Source organism: Bombyx mandarina, chromosome 01 (genome assembly GCF_030267445.1).
Source record: "Bombyx mandarina strain Sakado chromosome 01, ASM3026744v2".
Classification (NCBI taxonomy): domain Eukaryota; kingdom Metazoa; phylum Arthropoda; class Insecta; order Lepidoptera; family Bombycidae; genus Bombyx; species Bombyx mandarina.
In genome coordinates this window covers 7276117-7295028 of record NC_143208.1, presented here as the reverse complement: position 1 = coordinate 7295028, position 18912 = coordinate 7276117, and the positions used below count along the sequence as shown (strand labels likewise).

Below are 18912 nucleotides of genomic sequence, written 5' to 3'. Positions count from 1 at the left end.
AACTGGTTAGAACTGGTTAGAACTGGTTAGACTGGTTAGAACTTTAAGGAACTGGAATTTACTGGTGGTAGGACCTCTTGTGAGTCCGCGCGGGTAGGTACCACCGCTCTGCCTATTTCTGCCGTGAAGCAGTAATGCGTTTCGGTTTGAAGGGTGGGGCAGCCGTTGTAACTAAACTGAGATCTTAGAACTTATATCTCAAGGTGGGTGGCGCATTTACGTTGTAGATGTCCATGGGCTCCAGTAACCACTTAATGCCAGGTGGGCTGTGAGCTCGTCCACCGATCTAAGCAATAAAAAATAAAAACTTTAATAATTGACATCGGCTTTAAAATGTTAGCTTCGCTTATTCAGATATAACCCTCATGCTATGAACTGGGCATGACTCTCACAAAGGTTGGCGTCCCAAACTATCTCACGCGTCATTCACGCCTCGTTACGCTGGATTTAATATGAATACAGACCACATGTATGAACATCATTAACTTCGACCTTACCCATTAAAACGGTTTCCTTTTTTACAAGATAGCAAAACTGCTTACGAGAAAAGTCACGTTCAATGTGTATTATCGTTTTAATTTAGAATTAAAAGAGACATTAAAAGCGTGCTCGATCAATCTTTTTGTAATTTATCGTCATATTGTTGGCAATAAACTGTACCGTTTAATCTACGTTTACGTAGATATTCCCCTTCGACGCTTTTAATTTGATTTCCTGTGAGACTTCCCGGCGTTTTCGTCGATATTCCAGTTTTTATCCGATGCGTCCTAATTTTAAACGTACAGATTATAAATCTCTCTGCTTTTTCTCCGCCTTATCCCACTAGGTGGGGTCGGCAGAGCAAATTTTTCTGTTCCATTCTCTTCTATCCGTCATCTCAACACTCACTCCTCTCTCTCTCATATCGTCATTCACACACTCCTTCCATGTCTTCTTCGGTCGACCTCTTTCCCCTCTACTTTCCATACATTACAGATACAGATTATAAATATAGTATTTATATTATCTTAAAGGAATTTTTGTACCGAAAATCAGTACATGCCTTTTAGGTCGTTTTACTACTACCACAAATACTTAAAAAATTAATCAAAATATGACATTGAATATTTTTTTCAATGTCATATTTTGATTAATTTACTATTTACTAATTAATTAAACTTTTCTATTGAAAAGTTTTCGAAACTTTTCATGGTTTTAATTTGATTTTATTATGTTTGGTTTTAATGATATCTGTGAGGTGTAACTGTCTGCAATTATTTTTCTGAGCCACACTGTCTTTGGTAATTTTATTCTGTTGATACAGAGAGATCATCATGTTACAGAGTTACTCATCGTGGGATTGACGGTAATCAATTTTGTTAATGTAATGTATTTTTGGTCAATTTTAATGTATGTTACCAATAATCTATGCGGAAGAAGGCCCAGAGGCAGAAATCCAATGCGCTGGTCGGACCAAATACGCCCCACGCTCAATACCTCAGTCCACGTTGCTATCCACACAGCCGAGGACAGGCAGGAATGGCGCAAGATAATGCAGGAGAAAGTTATTAGAGGAGGCCACGACCCTCAGCACTGAGGATTATCGACGCAAGGAGGAGGGAAAAACGAAGTTTGTAAGGCTAGTTACTTAAATTATGCATCAAAATTTCTTTATTGACGTGACAACGTCATATAATTCGATGGAGCCGGCTGCACGTACGAAAAAACATGACTCATGAGGCGTTCTATTTAAGGCTTGAAGTGCAAGCGAGAGCGCGCAACGAGCGACAAAGAGGCACAATCGGCCTCCGCGTTCGGCGGCGTTCGACATCTGTCTCTCTCCTACTTCAGTGAGCGATGCATCCACGTGGACAGCTGCTATACAATAATACATTTAAATGTTTTCGTCAAGTATGAAGTTCAGTGAAAAGTGAATGTGGTGTCAATTGTTTATAGCAACGATGATTGCGATAATTGAAAAATTGAACAATTCCATCCGTATTTTCTTATGACGTTGTCACGTTCAACTATCGTCAGTAAACCGGCTTTACAGACAACCGATTTTTATTTTCAGAAATTAGCGAACGACTACACCACCCTTCTTGTGGAAAACAATTGTAACTCATACCTTTCGGGACATGCTCTACACACCATTGAGGTTAAAGGTTATTATTATGAGCTTATTATTTTGCTATTTGATGGGTAGTAAAGTATCCAAAAAAAAGTAAAGTTAATCGACGCAGGCGTCCGTAGGCACCAAAGTTATAACTATAAAATTAGTTTTAATAATATTTGTGGTTCATGAAGACCGCATCCGCAGTTGTTAACCTTTAAAAAGTACGATGCACACCGCCCTTAATTCTGCCTTCGATTTATAATTACTTAAAAATAATCTGAAAATACACGAGAACAATGACGTGAATCATTTTCTTTTTGCTAAAGAGGTCTTTCATCCTTCACATCGTGACTGAAGCACGTTCTTCGAGGAGAGTCAACAAGCAAAGCCTCTCCAGCAGCTATATTGACGTTGGCGACCTCATACTACTTGAGAAATTCTTCGACTGAAAACAGTGCGGAAGTACCTACAGTTTAGATGTCAATAAAATCGGCTTTTGAAGATTTATTTGTGAAAGACGACTACAAGTACAAGAATTTTAACATCAGAATCAGATAGAGAAGAGAAAATATTGTTATGGTTTTAAAATATTGCAGAGCTGTTATTATACGGGTAAATCAGTTTTTTTTTGTATTTGCTGTTAAACATTTTATTATCTATGTTCGTTCTGTATTTTGTATTTTAATGATAAGAGATCAGCTGAAAAAATATTTAATAATTGGTCAAAATTACATAGTCAATAGCAATAGGTAGAGTCAATAGCATCCGTGCTAAGATAATTTCCAATCGAATTTAAAGTATGGATTAATTAATTTACTTTTAATTAAAATGTTTAAAAAAGTAGCAATTTATATTATATATTGAAACAAAATGAAATGAAGGTATCTTAAATCTACACCTAAACAAAATCTAAAGAAAAAGCTTTCAAAAGAACATAATATGCATAATAGATATAGAATAGGTATAGAAATCATAAAATTTCAATGATTTTTTTTGCATTTCTCTTTGATGTAAAAACATAGTCATAGTACAGCCAATCTTAAAGATTCCTGTAAGTACGCTTAGTGATGTATTATAGTATTTATTTTTTACGCTATAAAGTTTTGAAATAAATATTCCAAAAAGCATTACCTATGTTGATTCAAAAGAACTGCAAGGCCAGATCAATTGCTACATAGAAATGTTACTTGCGTGGACTAGTTGAATTTACATGACATGTTATTCCTTCACCGTGGAAGTGAATCGTGAACAATTGTTGAGTACGTATTTAATTAATAAAATTGGTACCCGCCTGAGATTCGAACACCGGTGCATCGCTGAACACGAATGCACTGGACGTCCTATCCTTTAGGCCACGACGACTTATAAATTTCTGAATGTGTCTTGTATACATGTGTATGGAATATAATGATTGGCCAATGTTAATCATGGACATCAGCAATTCCAAGGGCTAAGTCAAGCCGCTGTCTACTGATGATTAGATGACAATAAAGCACTGACTAGAAAAGTGCTCTTGACCTTATAATAATATGTAGTTATTGCCGAAGTTCGATTACTGCAAAGAGGTACAATGCTTTTTATTTCTTTCTTCTTATTTGCATACATAATTGAATATTACATATAGTACATAGTACATATTTGAATTCGTCCATAGATATCCAGGAAATTCTACTATTAAAGAAAATTTTGCGGGTTACTTAATGTTGATTGTTAATTATCATCGGACTGCGTACTAATTTTAACTTGTAATATAATTTAATATAAACGTACATTCATTCTACAACGAAGAAAGACTATATAGAAAAATTGAAATTTGTAAATATAATTTTATATGTATATGTAAGGAAAAAACCTTTTAAAAAGATTTTTCTTAGACAAGTTCACTTACATGTCATTCAATGTCGAGAATAATTTAACCTTACATAATAATATTGAATATTATTGTGTTAAATATTAATTTACATAGAGATATTAAGGGCTTTAAATGTTGTTTTCATATTTATATTACAGGTGAGTAATTATTTTTTTACATAAAATTATTATAATATTAATATACTCTCTCTGTATTTATATTACAGAAAACGCAGTTCAGTCTATTATTTTCCGGAGTATTTGATGTCATTAAATACACAATTGAATATTAAAAGTAGGAGAATACGAAAATTTACTGATCTGACGGCGACATCTATTATTGAAGTAACTCAATTCTGTTAAGTTACGCTGATTTGTTTTAAAGTACAAGTATACCGCAATAGATGGCGTTGTAATATAATCTTCAATCCTTTCAATGAATTTATTTACTACTAGCTGACCCAACAGACTTTGTAGTGCCTCAATCGATAAATAAAATACATAAACTTTTGGGGGACACATTAAAGGAAAAACAAAATTGATATTTTTATTTAATTCCGAGCATTTTCATATTTATCTACCTTTTAAACCTTCTCTGGACTTCCACAAATAATTCAAAACCAAAATTAGCCAAATCGGTCCAGCCGTTCTCGAGTTTTAGCGAAAGTCGTCGTGGCCTAAAAGATAAGACGTTCGGTGCATTCGTGTTGAAGCGATGCACCGGTGTTCGAATCCCGCAGGCGGGTACCAATTTTTCTAATGAAATACGTACTCAACAAATGTTCACGATTGACTTCCACGGTGAAAGAATTTTATTTATTTATTTATCGTATGGCATTCGTTTACACTGCGTGGTTATAATTTAAATTTACAGTTTGTGAAATAATCTATAGCTTCCTCTGTTACGTTTTTGAGATCCTCCACTTGGCCTGCGAATCTCGTTAGTGGGCATTCCATGACAATGTGGCGTATAGTTTGCTCTGGGCATCCGCATTCACAGCTTTCGTTTTCCGTCCAGCCCCATCTCTGCCGCAGTTGGTTACAGTGACCAACTCCCGTTCTCAGGTGGTTAAGCATGGAATAACATCGTGTAATAAAAGTGAAACCCGCAAAATTATAATTTGCGTAATTACTGGTGGTAGGACCTGTTGTGAGTCCGCGCGGGTAGGTACCACCGCCCTGCCTATTTCTGCCGTGTAGCAGTAATGCGTTTCGGTTTGAAGGGTGGGGCAGCCGTTGTAACTATACTGATACCTTACAACTTATATCTCAAGATGGGGGGCGCATTTACGTTGTAGATGTTTATGGGCTCCAGTAACCACTTAACATCAGGTGGGCTGTGTGGGTCCACCCATCTAAGCAATAAAAATAAAAACTATCGAACAGCAATTCATTTATATATATATATATATATATATATATATATATACCTATATATAGATTAATATTTATTGCAAGTACATAGTCAATTTTCTATCCAACTGTTTTAAAATAGTGTGATGTTATTACGCCCTGATGTACTAACGCCGTGAAACTCCACTTCAAAAGAGAAAAGAGAAACTCCAAATGAGGTGCTCCTAATTTAATTTATTTCTAAGTGCACAGTGCTGTGGTTTCAGCAGCTTGAAATAACTTATTCTATTCTATGCATCTAAAGGATACCAAATTTATTTTTAGCACGTTATTATACAATTTTTTTTCTCTAACAAATACCCATTTTCGTTACAAATCCTACATTGATCGTGTTCTGTGATCGAAATAAAAAATAGCGTTATGACTAGTCTTTGCTATTCCTTCTCGTCTTTACAATTATATATTTACTAATGTAACATCTCTTATTCGCACACGCGCATAATTCACTCATTGATTTTAGTTTTTTTTTTCTATTATAGTACCTAATCTGTAAGCATGCTTCAGTAAGTAAATAATATTTGATTAACCACCGTGAAGTTCATTGCAGCTACGAATTTGTATTTTTAGTGCAACAGTACTAAAAAAACCTGCCATGACTGACTTGCATGTGGGCTCCGCTAATATTTACTCACACGCATAAGCATAAAATTCACACTCCCAAATCCTGTTTTGTATTAGGGTGACAAAAGCACGCTTGCGCTCTGGTCCCCAGCGATGCGCGCGCATTTCTACTGTTTGAAAGCTGTGTGCTATTACTGTCTAAGAGACATGTCTGGGTCGATAGAGTTGCAGGGAGCAGTCGCGCATGCGACATTCTCTCTGCTCAACAATCAGGTGTAGCGACATGGCCGATAGCGAGTTTGAAGAATTTCGACGAGTTTTTGATAGACTACCGCAACACATTAAGGCCCCAACGCCTTTTTACTCGTGAGTACAAATTCATTGTTATCATTGACATACAACACGGGCCGCCTTTCATTTTTACGCGTATCGCAAGTGATACACTAATTCGCGTCACGTGAGCTGCTATGTTATTTGGATTCCCTCTATAATTTGTCGCGCAACGGATTGTTTTAGATACATTAGTGATACACATGCTATCGTTGTATAGATTAGTGCCAAATGTTGGATTCGAAGATGAGTCACCTTCCTCGAAAAGTGAAGGTAGTCCCGAAGAAGACAGAGGATGTGTAGGCGAAACCGATGGTCGGTCATCTATTCCGGAAAATCCGGAGTCTCCACCGCCACCGGCAGACGCAGCAGACACACAACGTAGTCCTCGTCACCAGACGTTTACAAATGGCGAAAGGCGAAGGAGAAAACTCCCTGAGATCCCGAAACATAAAAAATGTAAGATCCATTATTGATGATATTTAATACATTTTCGTGTTCAATGCAACTGCGCGTAGCGATTGTGATCACTTTATTCTTTCAGGCCTAGCGATCGTTATTATCAGTAAAAACATTTATGTCGAGTCAATAAATCATTTTTAAGCGACTAAAGAGAATATAATCACTACGTTAAACATTGAAAGTCAAATAAGAATAGTTTATTTTTATAGGAATGGTCAACATAACAATCGTCTATGAACGCAAATTCCAAATCTGATTGTCTCGTTGTAACTCATATCCGGATTCAATGACCGAATTTGGTATCTAGGTGCATTTGTACTTGCCTTACGTCTTGGTCTGCTCCTGAAATTTTAGGTTGGTCGGTTAGGCTGTTTGGTCTTAGGCTGGATGGTTTAGGTCCTTATTTTTTAATTAGTTAGTCCTTAATCTTAGTTACTGGAAGACGTAGCGTGGGTAGGCCTCCCACAAGGTGGGCCGACGACCTATTGAGATTCGCGGGGATCCGCTGGATGCAGGCAGCACAGGACCGGTCTTTGTGGCGAGGCTTGGGGGAAGCCTATGTCCAGCAGTGGACGTCCATGGGCTGATAGAATAGAATAGAATAATCTTAGTTAGAACTAGCATTTCCTATACTATGATAACAATAGACCGATATACATACTTATTATATACGTATATACATTTAGATATTGAATACATAGACAGAGCGTACAAACATGTTGATCACACAAATGCTTACCCGATGTGGGAATTGAAGCCAAGACCCTTGACCTAGCCGACAAAGGCGCTAGCTACAGCACCACCGAGCTAATCACCTACTGATTTCTAAAATAGTTTTAATTAAAATGATGAACTATTTAGCTCAATTGGTTTTAGTAAATTACTTTATTGTTGGAAAACAAAGTTAAAAACCTATTAAAAACAACTGACATTTTGCTAATTAAATATGCGATTATTAACTAACAATGAAGACTTGACCTAAATTTTCTAAATTGAATCAGAAGCTTTTTTTATTTATTGCTTAGATGGGTGGACGCGCTCACAGCCCACCTGGTGTTAAGTGGAGCCCATAGACATCTACAACGTAGATGCGCCACCCTTTTTTTTTTCCGGTCCGAGGGCCGAACCTCCTACGAGGTCCCCGCGCCTAGGGGGCGCGCGGGGTATGTGAGACTCAACGATCTGCAGGTATTGAGAGCAGACCGCGGGCCCAAGGAATTTAGGGCCCACCCACTAAACGACTCCCTTGCGCTCTTACACCGGCGTCCGATCTCCGTCCGGGGTCAAAACCCGGTCAGAGTAGGGGGGTTCCCGCGGTCAACACTACAACCAGACACGCGGCGCCACCCCGAGGACGCCCGACCGACGGGTCGTCGAGGCGATAGTCGACGACCAACGACGTCAGTCTCCGCGGTACGGCGGCCCTTCAGGCCGCCCGGGCGATGCCGCTGGTGTTCCGGGATACCCCGCTGGGCCAGAACCAGCCTGCCGGGTCGGAACGCGATACACCGCCGACCGGGTTGCTCTTCCACAGTATGTTCGGCGACGACAGCGACGACGAAAATGCGGACCGCATCGCAGTCCGCAGCCGCCGACGCGTCGTTCCGTCCTCCTGGTGCCAGCGCGCTAGAGTGACGGTAGCGTGCGGCGCAGTCTCAGCCCCCTTAGGTCGCCCCGTGACCATCACCGGGAGGAGACTGCTCACAGCCCACCTGGTGTTAAGTGGTTACTGGAGATGGGCTCCAGTAATCACACCACAGACATCTACAACGTAAATGCGCCACCCACCTTGAGATATAAGTTCTAAGGTCTCTGTATAGTTACAAAGGCTGCCCCACACAGAAGCTTAGTTAAGATATTAGTTTTTGAAATTCATCGTTAACTAGAATTACATCGTAGTTGTAAAAAAATGTTCTGAATAACAGCAGCTTTAACAATTAGTTCAGAACGCGTTCTTCCTAACTACCTAATAAAATACCTAAAACTTATAACATTTTATGAAGTTTTATACAAGATATGCAATTTTCGATTTCATTCGATGAAATTTGCCACAACACTGGTTATTTTAAATTTAAAATGATTACCGACGATGAGTTCTTGTGAGTTTCAAAACTTAAAGTTTCAAAAACACGTGTAACGGTAGGCACGACCCAATTTCGAAAGAATGATCACTCGCGAACTCCGTATTCCTTCATGTCCATCTTAAGAGCATTATGGCATTGCTAGATAAATTTTAATTCCTTGTTTGTTTCTAATTTTTATAACTGCAAAAAGTTATATAAAAAAAAACGGAATGAAACTGATGTAAACAAAAGTCGTGTTCAGAGAGTTTTTGGTTCAAGATAAGGCGTTTTGTTAATATGACCACGAGATTTGAAATCTCCTATGTGTATAAACGTAGTTTTCGAGAAAATCTAATAAAACTACCTCATGAAAAATATATTATCCGAATATTTTTTTAGCACATAGGATACTTTGATCTACAATAAAATCAATCAATCAATCAATCAATTAAATCAATCAAATCAATCAATCAAATCAATCAAATCAATCAAATCAATCAAATCAATCAAATCAATCAAATCAATCAAATCAATCAAATCAATCAAATCAATCAAATCAATCAAATCAATCAAATCAATCAAATCAATCAAATCAATCAAATCAATCAAATCAATCAAATCAATCAAATCAATCAAATCAATCAAATCAAAAAAGTTTTATTCAACATAAATGAAAGTACATACTTGTTGAACGTCAAAAGAGCTACCGCCAATTCACAAGAATTAGCCTCCGTCCTGAGAAGAATTGGCAAGAAACTCAGCGGGCATGTCTTTTTTTTTTGAAATATTAGTTTTTTTTTTTTTAATATTAGATTTTTTTAAATATTCATTTTTACAATAAGTAATTATAACATAACAATTATTACAATATTGAAATGCCCGGAGCGAGCAACTCATTCCCACTTTGTGCAATCTTCTAAATGCAAACCGACACTTAGATTTTTTTTTAAGATTGACGCGTAATAAAGTGAAATATTGAGGTATGCACATTGCTTTTACTGAGTATAGGTATTCAAAATAACATTAATAATATATGAAAACATTATTTTGGCCCAAAATGTCACATAGGAGATTTCAAATTTTACTTATAACATCGATTCTTTTGAAGAGAGTCTTCGGTAATTTGTAGGTATATATTTCCAAAATATGGGTACCTAAACTTACAAAATAAAAATAAAACTACACAGTTAAAACACTATTGGTCCGCTTACAAAAGATAAAGCTTGCTAAAAGAAAACGATAGATGTTGCATCACTCTCTACTTTCCCGCCGAAAAGGGATTTTTTATTCAGAGCAAACACACTTTGTATGCGGTTTACCTAATTCTACATTCATTGTCCCTGTCCATTGACGTTATGAATCAAAGCGATTGAGCGACTGGTGACAGAAATTAAAAATGTACAATTACCACCCCATCGAATAAGTCTATCTATTTATGAAATCAGTTTTAATTAATATTATACAACGTTTCATAGAGAATATAATCAGTATAATAATTTCTTTTTACCGAGATAAACATACACACACACACCCAGGCAAACACACGCCGGCACACACAACACACACAGACAATCAAACATACGCAGAGCTAATCTAACACAGAAAAAAAAAACATCTTATAACACGATTATTTATTATATGTTTTTTTTTAATTGCCGAAATGACTGAGTTTGATCAGACCCTATTTGGTATAAATTAGTTCTTATTACAAAGTGAATGCCGTGCCTGGTCTACTTCCCGCTACGTCATCCTAAGATACGAGGTCGAAATCTCAATTGTATTATGCTTGTCCCGTACTCCAATTTTTTGATAGCAAAGACAAGTTGTCTTTGCTATCAAAAAATGTGTCTCCCATTCATTTTCCACTTAATAGCTAATGCTGCACTAACTAACAGTAACGCAGTTTGTTTATCAAAACAATACTTTTATTTTATTTATTTATTTAAGGATTACCGACAGGGTTTACAGTAAGACATAAAATAACATTGACATGTATAGAGCAATTGATAACTGCAACTCTAATTAGAGGCAATCACAGCATGCATTACATTAATATATCAATAGAGATGTAACAATACTATTAATAATAATAAAAAATTAAAAACAAAAGAAAGACAATAAGGAGAGTAATACCCGAGTACTCAGACTCAGGCTGAGGTTCAACAACAACTCTTTATATTTTTTTATAATTTTGACTTCGAAGATACGAATTATATAATATTTTTAGACTTTTATCTTTACTTGTGCTATAAGAGCATAACCTCTTACCATATTTCATGATACTAGAGTAACAGAGAGTGCTCTATAAATTGCGTTAACTGAAAAGCTTGTGATTGAGTATGGCTTCCTTCGGTCGTAAAGCCTTTGTATTTGGAACTAAATCTAACTGGATATGTGTTCATAAGAATAACGACTTGAATTTTCGGACACACAAAAACAATGATAGACAGTCTGACGACAAAGTGATCCTTTAAAGGTTCCATTTTTTCCTTATGAAACCTGAACCCTAAAAATGCCCTGGTTTAATGCTTACATGCAACATCGACAAATATATAATTGCGTGACTTCTTGATTATCGGATTAAAAGCATATTTTTTTAAAAGTAACGAGTCTAAAGTGACGATTTAGTTCCTCATTTGGCGTTTTAACTTTTACAGCATCTATTCTAGCATGTGGCCAACCAGCATCTCTAGCTGATGAACTTGGGGCTCTAACCGGGATGCTCGTAAGACCAGGATGTCACAGCAGACCACTGCTCGTGCTAAAATGTGGCTATCTCCTCGACGAAGACTCCAGCCCAGATTCGGAGAGACTACAAAGCTTGGGAGATGTCGACAGTGGACACAGCACCGCACATTCCCCTATCGACACGGGTCCAAAGAGTTTGTCGCCAATACCCTTACAGCAAAACGGTTCGTTCAGTTACTTAACAAATAATAAATCAATCTAGTACTTTAATTAAAAATATTTATATGTTTTTTTCATTATTTTAGTGTCGCCCTCGTCCAGTTGCAGTATCAGTGGAATGAATTTTGCAGGAAATATGACCACAGTACCTCATAGTCAACTAGAAATGCTTGAAGCAACCCACAGAGGCCTACATAAATTTAACCCTAGGCATCACGATGAAATCGAGGTGGAAATAGGGGATCCTATTTATGTTCAAAAAGAAGCAGAAGATCTATGGTGCGAAGGTAGGGCGATCTTATTACACATTCATTCGAGATTATGCAACTAAAGTGACATTTCTAATGTAGCTCACCTATTTATATTATGTATAATAATTTTCATAAATAAGAATCCTGTTTTTCGTTTTAGGTGTAAATTTACGAACAGGACACCAAGGAATCTTTCCCTCCGCCTACGCAGTCGATATGGATTACAACGACTTCGACCCGGCAAATGCCAAAGTAAAAAGGGAACGATATTTATTAGGGTGAGCAATTTATCTTGGTTTAGTTTTCTTAACGTAGTTTTGTATATGGTAAATCTCTCGTAGGGTTCCAGATGTTGTTGTCCGTTAATTTCTCGACAGCTTAATAGTTAGTAGCCGCAAGTAAGTAGTACATAGCATTACGAGAGCCGACCTCGGCTCTCGGTCGGAATCAGTACAAGAAAGAAAGAAAAGGAAGTAAGATATTTCAAAATGTTCGAGATCTGGGTATATTTGTTCTTGTGTCGTGTGTATTTCTTTCCGTTACCCGTAACACTTACTTTATAACTATATGTAATCTTTATATTTATGTATTCTTGATTAATTTATTTATAGGTATATGGGCTCCGTAGAAACTTTAGCCCATAAAGGTACAGGTGTCGTTTGCCAAGCTGTAAAAAAGATTGTCGGTGAATGCAGCACTGAACCTACCATTCAGCCTTGTATTCTTGAAGTATCTGATCAGGGGCTTCGTATGGTTGACCGCTCCAAGCCAGAGGTAAGTATAAGACATACTCCTTAAAGTCTGGACGTTATATTTCATAGTGCATTCGTAATCCGTGTGTCAAACCAATAATCGTCATTACGTCCTATTTGAAACATAATAATTAAATTTAAAATCGAACTTTTACTAGTTATATAATTTTAATGAAATTTAAATACCGCTTTCAACTTCAAAATTAAAAACTAACAGCTAATACGTATAAATATGTATGAAAAATTTCTTGAGTTCAAAAGAATTTCAAAACGATATATTTTAATTACGATGAACATAGCTGCTTGCAAATAACCTTGATAAAAATGATAAATAAACGGACATCTTCAAATGGTTTCTTATTTCATATTTTCTTCGTAAAATTATCATTCGATTTCAATGTTCAACTTGTTTGAAGCGTGACTACTCTGATGATAAAACCAAATATTTACAATATTATTCAACACGTGCTAAATGTAAAATTAAAGCGTTATTTCTTTTAAACACGTCCATCAATTTTGATGTTCTACAGTTCGGTATTCGTAAACAGTCTATAATTCATTCTAACGTCTATCGTAATAAAAATTTTGAAACTATTTGTTATTACAAGAAAAGAATTATTAAGGAACAAACGCATGTGTTTTATGTGAGACAAATAATAATGCTTCATACATTACTATGCTTTTACGTCTGTAACGTTAAAAGAGAAGGTTTGGATTTCTTCAGATGAAGGTTTACTATATGATATTTTAGTATTTAATCTCTACATATTCAGCAGTTTACATAAATATGTACACTTTTCAATATCAATTTCATATTTCAGTAAATTAAACTCGACAATTTCGAAAGCAACACTTTTTCGTGATCATACAAACCGGTGATTTCATTATTACATTTTTTATGGCAAACAAGTGAAAACATTATCGTCGAGGAAACATAGATTATGAGTTAAATACAAACGAATCTATTTCTCACCTTGCCAATCATTCTGATGAGCTAAAACACATGCTCTGGGATTTATTTCACATTGCTGATAAATAGCATCTCATAATGAATAACATACCATACTATAAATTACATTAGATACTAAAGGTAAACTAAAAAATTAAACTGAAAAGTACACATTCCATTTTATGCTAGCTTCCCAAATTAAATTGCCGTTTCAAGAATTGTGAATATCGTTATTGCTTGTTATTTGTTTCATTGCATTCTCATAGTACGCTCTCACGACCCACCAGCTTAAGTGGTTATCGGAAGCCATAGATATCAATCACCTCGTGAATGCCGTCACCTACCTTCACACGTAGGTTCTAAAGTTGCATTTGTATAGTTTAACCGCTATCCCGATCATGAATCGCAAACGAGTAACTGCTTTGTGGCAAAAACGGACAGACCAGGGGCTCCTACCAGTGCAGCCTGACAATACGTTCGACCGCCAGTAATTTTTTTATTCACGTTTGTTTACAAATTTTGTAAATTTCTTTAGTAATATGTTACATTACTTTAAATCTCCTAGGGCCAAAAAAATATATAAAAAGAAATATTATGTAAAAACTACAACTGTATTTCTGTAGGCTGTGTTGATTTGAAATATCACGTTCCCATATTCAGAAAATCCATTCTGCCATTATTTTCGCTAAATATAGCTCAAGTTGGTTTTACGAAACCAGCGACGGTATAGTCTTCTTATGACTCTGCCCAGCGCACACCACAATCCTGCTTGTTTAATTTGGAATGCCAAATACGGAAATTTATATCAGGAAACCGAATGTAATCTGACTGGACTGGTTTGTTAATTGATTATTTTCTACTCTTTGTGTACAGAGAAATCGCAACGGACCCTGTATCGATTACTTTTACTCGCTGAAGAACGTATCGTTTTGCGCTTTCCATCCTCGAGATCATCGTTACCTGGGTTTCATCACAAAACACCCGACCCTTCAACGATTCGCTTGCCACGTATTTCGAGGACAGGAGTCTACTAGACCAGTCGCAGAAGCAGTCGGGTAAGACAATGTACATCTTATGTCCTGCTTTAAAAACGAATGTGAGCTAGTAACTAATAAACTCACTCTACAACGCAGCGGTTTTCATCAAGAGCAGCATTAAAACTTGAAAACTAGTACAAAGATAAAGAAGCCTTTACTAACAACCTTGATTCATATTCATTACATACTAATTAATATAATTTTTCTACACATTTGACACCGGCAAAGATTATCTTGTAGGTATAGAGTTTTTAATATAGGCTTACGAACGACTTTTGCCATTAAAGAATTACATTTTTTAATACGCTTGCAACTGACAAAATAATAAAATGGCGTTTTAATGCTAATAGAAAGAATCGGGAATTACTACTAGGAAAGGTCGTATAATAGCTCTCGAATGTACGGAGCGTAGTACGAAGTAATAAGGATTTCTTAAAGCAGTTTCAGCAGTAAGAATGCACTCTGCTACTCTGAATTGTCGGTTGGTGCGATGGTAAAAACGGTATTAGTAGCTCAAACGACTACTCAGAGGACTTCCTGTGAAACTTACTCACAGAACTCCAAGATTTTTCCTTTTTTTTTCCTACCTGTGCTGATAGACTTGAAAGGCTATTTCAGCTTCTCAGCTGACGGGGCTCAAACTGGAAGTGTTGCTAACACTGGCCTTAGCAAGAGCAGTGTTTCGCAGAATCCACCACCGGATCGGAAACGCGACCCAATTTCTCCGTTGACCAATTACAGTATTGCTTTTTTTTCAGGAGAGCTTTTCAAAGATTTTATCAGAAGTTTATCGAGACAGCGTACCCAATTGAGGACATCTACATAGAATAGGGAATGAACGATAATAATCATCAGTAATTTATTGAAGCTTTTTGTTGTAGTTATATCATGTCAGGCATGTTTAGTGAATGGTTATTTTATAAATTAACAAATGTCGCAAATTTACGCTGACCCTAATGAGTCAATTGCTTAGTGAAATGTATTGTTCACTTGTATTTAAAGGGTTTTTCCGGTGGTTATTGCATCTCTGGCTTTACTTCAAAGGCTTTAAACTTCAAAGAATGAATGTAGTATTTACATAAAATATAATTTGAAAATTAATTTATCTTCCTAATGTACCGATTTTACGAGATTAAATTGACATAAATTAACAGACCATCCACTACATGCCTGTCACAAAGTATTTAATATTTTCAAAGTCGTTGCTAAGTCGCAAGCCGCCTTCCGAAACTATTAACTTTAATATATTATATTAAGAGAGAGAGAGAGACAGAAGTACATGACTATTTACAGCAACTCATTTCAGTATTTATATACATACTGCATCGACCTTTAAATAAGTATAACGTTAGAAAGTCGCTGATATATATTTCCATTCGTAGATTCTTAACCTCCTAATCTCTGGTTTCAATTAGTAGTTGTTTTTTTTTTGTTTCAATAATCAAAATGTCCCGATTTTATTTACATATTTACTCATAGACTTGTTATTTCTGAAGGATTTAATTAATCCTGAAAATGTGTATGTAGAATCTACATAAAGTATCTCAATTTGTATTCATTTCGACTAATAATAATAATACGAAACATTAGATGAAATTAAAACTGAAAATGAACTCCACTTGGCTTAGGCCGTGGTGTTCAGTATTTACCGGAAATTCGTAAAAAATCGAGAATAAGCACTTTGTACATAATAATAATAATAAAATAATTCATAATTTTTTTTTTTATATTTGTGGCATTGTAGTCGTAAATTTTCTCGAGAAAATGGATGCCGTAAAAATATCATCTTTGAGACGAATGCAATACGTGTGTACCGCACTATCCAGTGCGTTCGAATATCATTTTGAATCTCGAACTCTGTGATATTGAATCAGTTGAGTTTTGGTATAGATATTAAATTGAATTGTGAATATTTTTTTAGATCCTAGAATATTTTTGAGTATTTACAGTGTTTCGGAAAGTACGAGCCTGATTATTACACTGTGAAATTGATGGTATTTTAGCGTGTTTTTATGATTGAATTAGATGAAATCTCAACAGGATCTCATAATATAGTTCTATAATATTTGTCTTAGATTGTTTTCGCTTGATATTACAATCGTTGCTTTTTCATTTAAACCAAAATTTCTTAAACTTAGTAATACGCTGGGAACGCTCGTGGAGTCGAATCGTAAACAATAAGTGGATACAAGGCTTTATCGATTGTAATTTAATAAAAATTTGTAGCATTTTACATTTAGATTATCTATATGAAATTTTTGAGGCACCTTAGCAATTTATTTACTTAGAGTGTATGATCTAAAACCAGTTTGACTCACTGTATGCGTTGTTATCAAATATCCGTTGGCTTAAGAATTAAGATAAGGTTTAAATAGTAATCTTTAATAAATATCATAGTGAAGAGTATTTATTACGAAGGAAAGTTAATATTTTATATACCGCCAAAAATATAGAAAGCCCATAAAGAAAATCATTGCGATCCAATCAAATAAATATTTTTAGCTAATTACTATTCATATCTGCGCAATGTTAATGTATGTACTTGCATTGTAGTGGTGACTGCATTACTTGTTTCCAAGTTAAACTTTATTGAAATGAACTCTTAATCATTTTTGTAGTAGAACTAAATCATTTTTGTAGTAGAACCAAATCATTTTTGTAGTAGAAGTCTCATAGAAAACAGATGATCTGGTTCCGTGTACGTCCGGAACCCGTACAAGCTGAGCTACCGTTTAACTTGGACCCCACGTTTCTCATACTGAGTTTTCAAGTTGTGCTAATAAAATATTAACTTTCTCTTTGGATACTCTGTAATGTACCCTAAAGTGAGCAATGAAGCAATAATAAAATGTAATATCGCGCCTTTGAAGAAAAAAAAAACGATATATCTATATTTAAATACAGTATACTTAGTCTTGTCATGTAAAAATATAAATAAAACCCTTGTTTCATATTTAGAATATGCGTATCCTACAAATGACAATATATGGAAACTATTAAACTCGATGTATTAAATATATGATGAATGTCTACATTGTTACCGGATAATTATTATACATATAGATGGTATTTATAGTTACAATGCTGAGTGATTCTATGCTTACAGCATTAACGAAGTAACGTTGATAACAATATGGTTAGAATGAATGAGCAGCAGTAACGCAATTAATGGAAAGCAATAATATGCTATGCAAATATTTTCTTAAAGTATATTGTTATTCTGTAAAAACGTGATGTCTTTTGGTTAAATTTATAAAATTGACTTTTTCCGTTATATTCTATGATCGTTGGCTGGTGTAAAATGTATTTATAATTATTATTTTTCGCTTCATTTTTTTTTTTATAATGCTCTCCTAATTGAATCCATAAACAATAGTTGCATTATTAAAGTTTCGAAATTTGTATTAAAATATAAAGTATTATTAGCAAAGTATTTAACTTTTAATTGATATTTAATTGAGAAGAAATCATTTAGTTACAGAAGCGGCATTATTGTTTATTTAACTTTTAGCGACGCAAATTTTCATTGTGATGTATATAATTTAAAAACTGTATATGGCGTGTTCTTACTGCAAATTATATTTTTTTTAGCATTTTTATAGTTTTAAGTTAACTGCATAGAGTTTTTCTTGTTCGATGAGCCATTCAATTTACCTTACGAGTGATGGCGTTAGTGTATAGCTTATAATAGTTATGGTTTTTAGATTAGTACGAAATGCTAATTTCCAATTTTCATATCGTTTAAAGAATATTTAAGATATAAAGACGAAAGATTTAGCTGTACTTTAGTTCTTTAAAAAGTGAATATTCGCAATCGTTTTAAACTACGAAAAATCTTAAGTATTGATAGGATACTGTATCCAATACACGCCTTACACTGTGTATATAAACATAAAAGAGAAGCATTATCATTATCTGTTACTATAAAAGCTATTTAAAGTAAATATAATACTATTTATTTTTTCATTTATACATCATAGCGTAATCGATATAATAACACATAAGCATTAAATAATTTGGACTGATGTGTTTATTTTATTTCACGCAACCCACCCAACATACTATAGACAACAGAATTAAAGACACAATGAAATGCCACATTAAGGCAATGAAAGTTTTTTGAGCATTATTATTATTATTTCTGATGGCTTAGATGTGTGGACGAGCTCACAGCCCAGCTGATGTTAAGTGGTTACTGGAGCCCATAGACATCTACAACTTAAATGCGCCACACACCTTGA

The 18912-nt window shown here is 35.2% G+C and overlaps 1 protein-coding gene across 1 annotated transcript; it reads left to right on the top strand.

Moving 5' to 3' along the window:
• Positions 1–5825: 5825 nt before the first annotated feature.
• Aplip1 (JNK-interacting protein Aplip1) lies at positions 5826–18696 on the top strand. Its single transcript, XM_028176415.2, has 8 exons — positions 5826–6286; positions 6471–6709; positions 11433–11687; positions 11769–11969; positions 12094–12211; positions 12545–12707; positions 14508–14689; positions 15430–18696. The coding sequence occupies exons 1-8, from the start codon at positions 6165–6167 to the stop codon at positions 15500–15502; spliced, it is 1353 nt and encodes a 450-aa protein (XP_028032216.2). The 5' UTR covers positions 5826–6164; the 3' UTR covers positions 15503–18696.
• The last annotated feature ends 216 nt before the right edge of the window (positions 18697–18912 follow it).

What these genes read in the sequence shown, in the direction of transcription:
- Aplip1 (XM_028176415.2), top strand. Translation starts at nt 6,165, where the DNA reads ATGCGACATTCTCTCTGCTCAACAATCAGGTGTAGCGACATGGCCGAT. An exon ending in AGAAGATCTATGGTGCGAAG is followed by an intron (nt 11,970 to 12,093) that starts GTAGGGCGATCT and finishes TTTTCGTTTTAG; the next exon opens with GTGTAAATTTACGAACAGGA. An exon ending in AGGGAACGATATTTATTAGG is followed by an intron (nt 12,212 to 12,544) that starts GTGAGCAATTTA and finishes ATTTATTTATAG; the next exon opens with GTATATGGGCTCCGTAGAAA.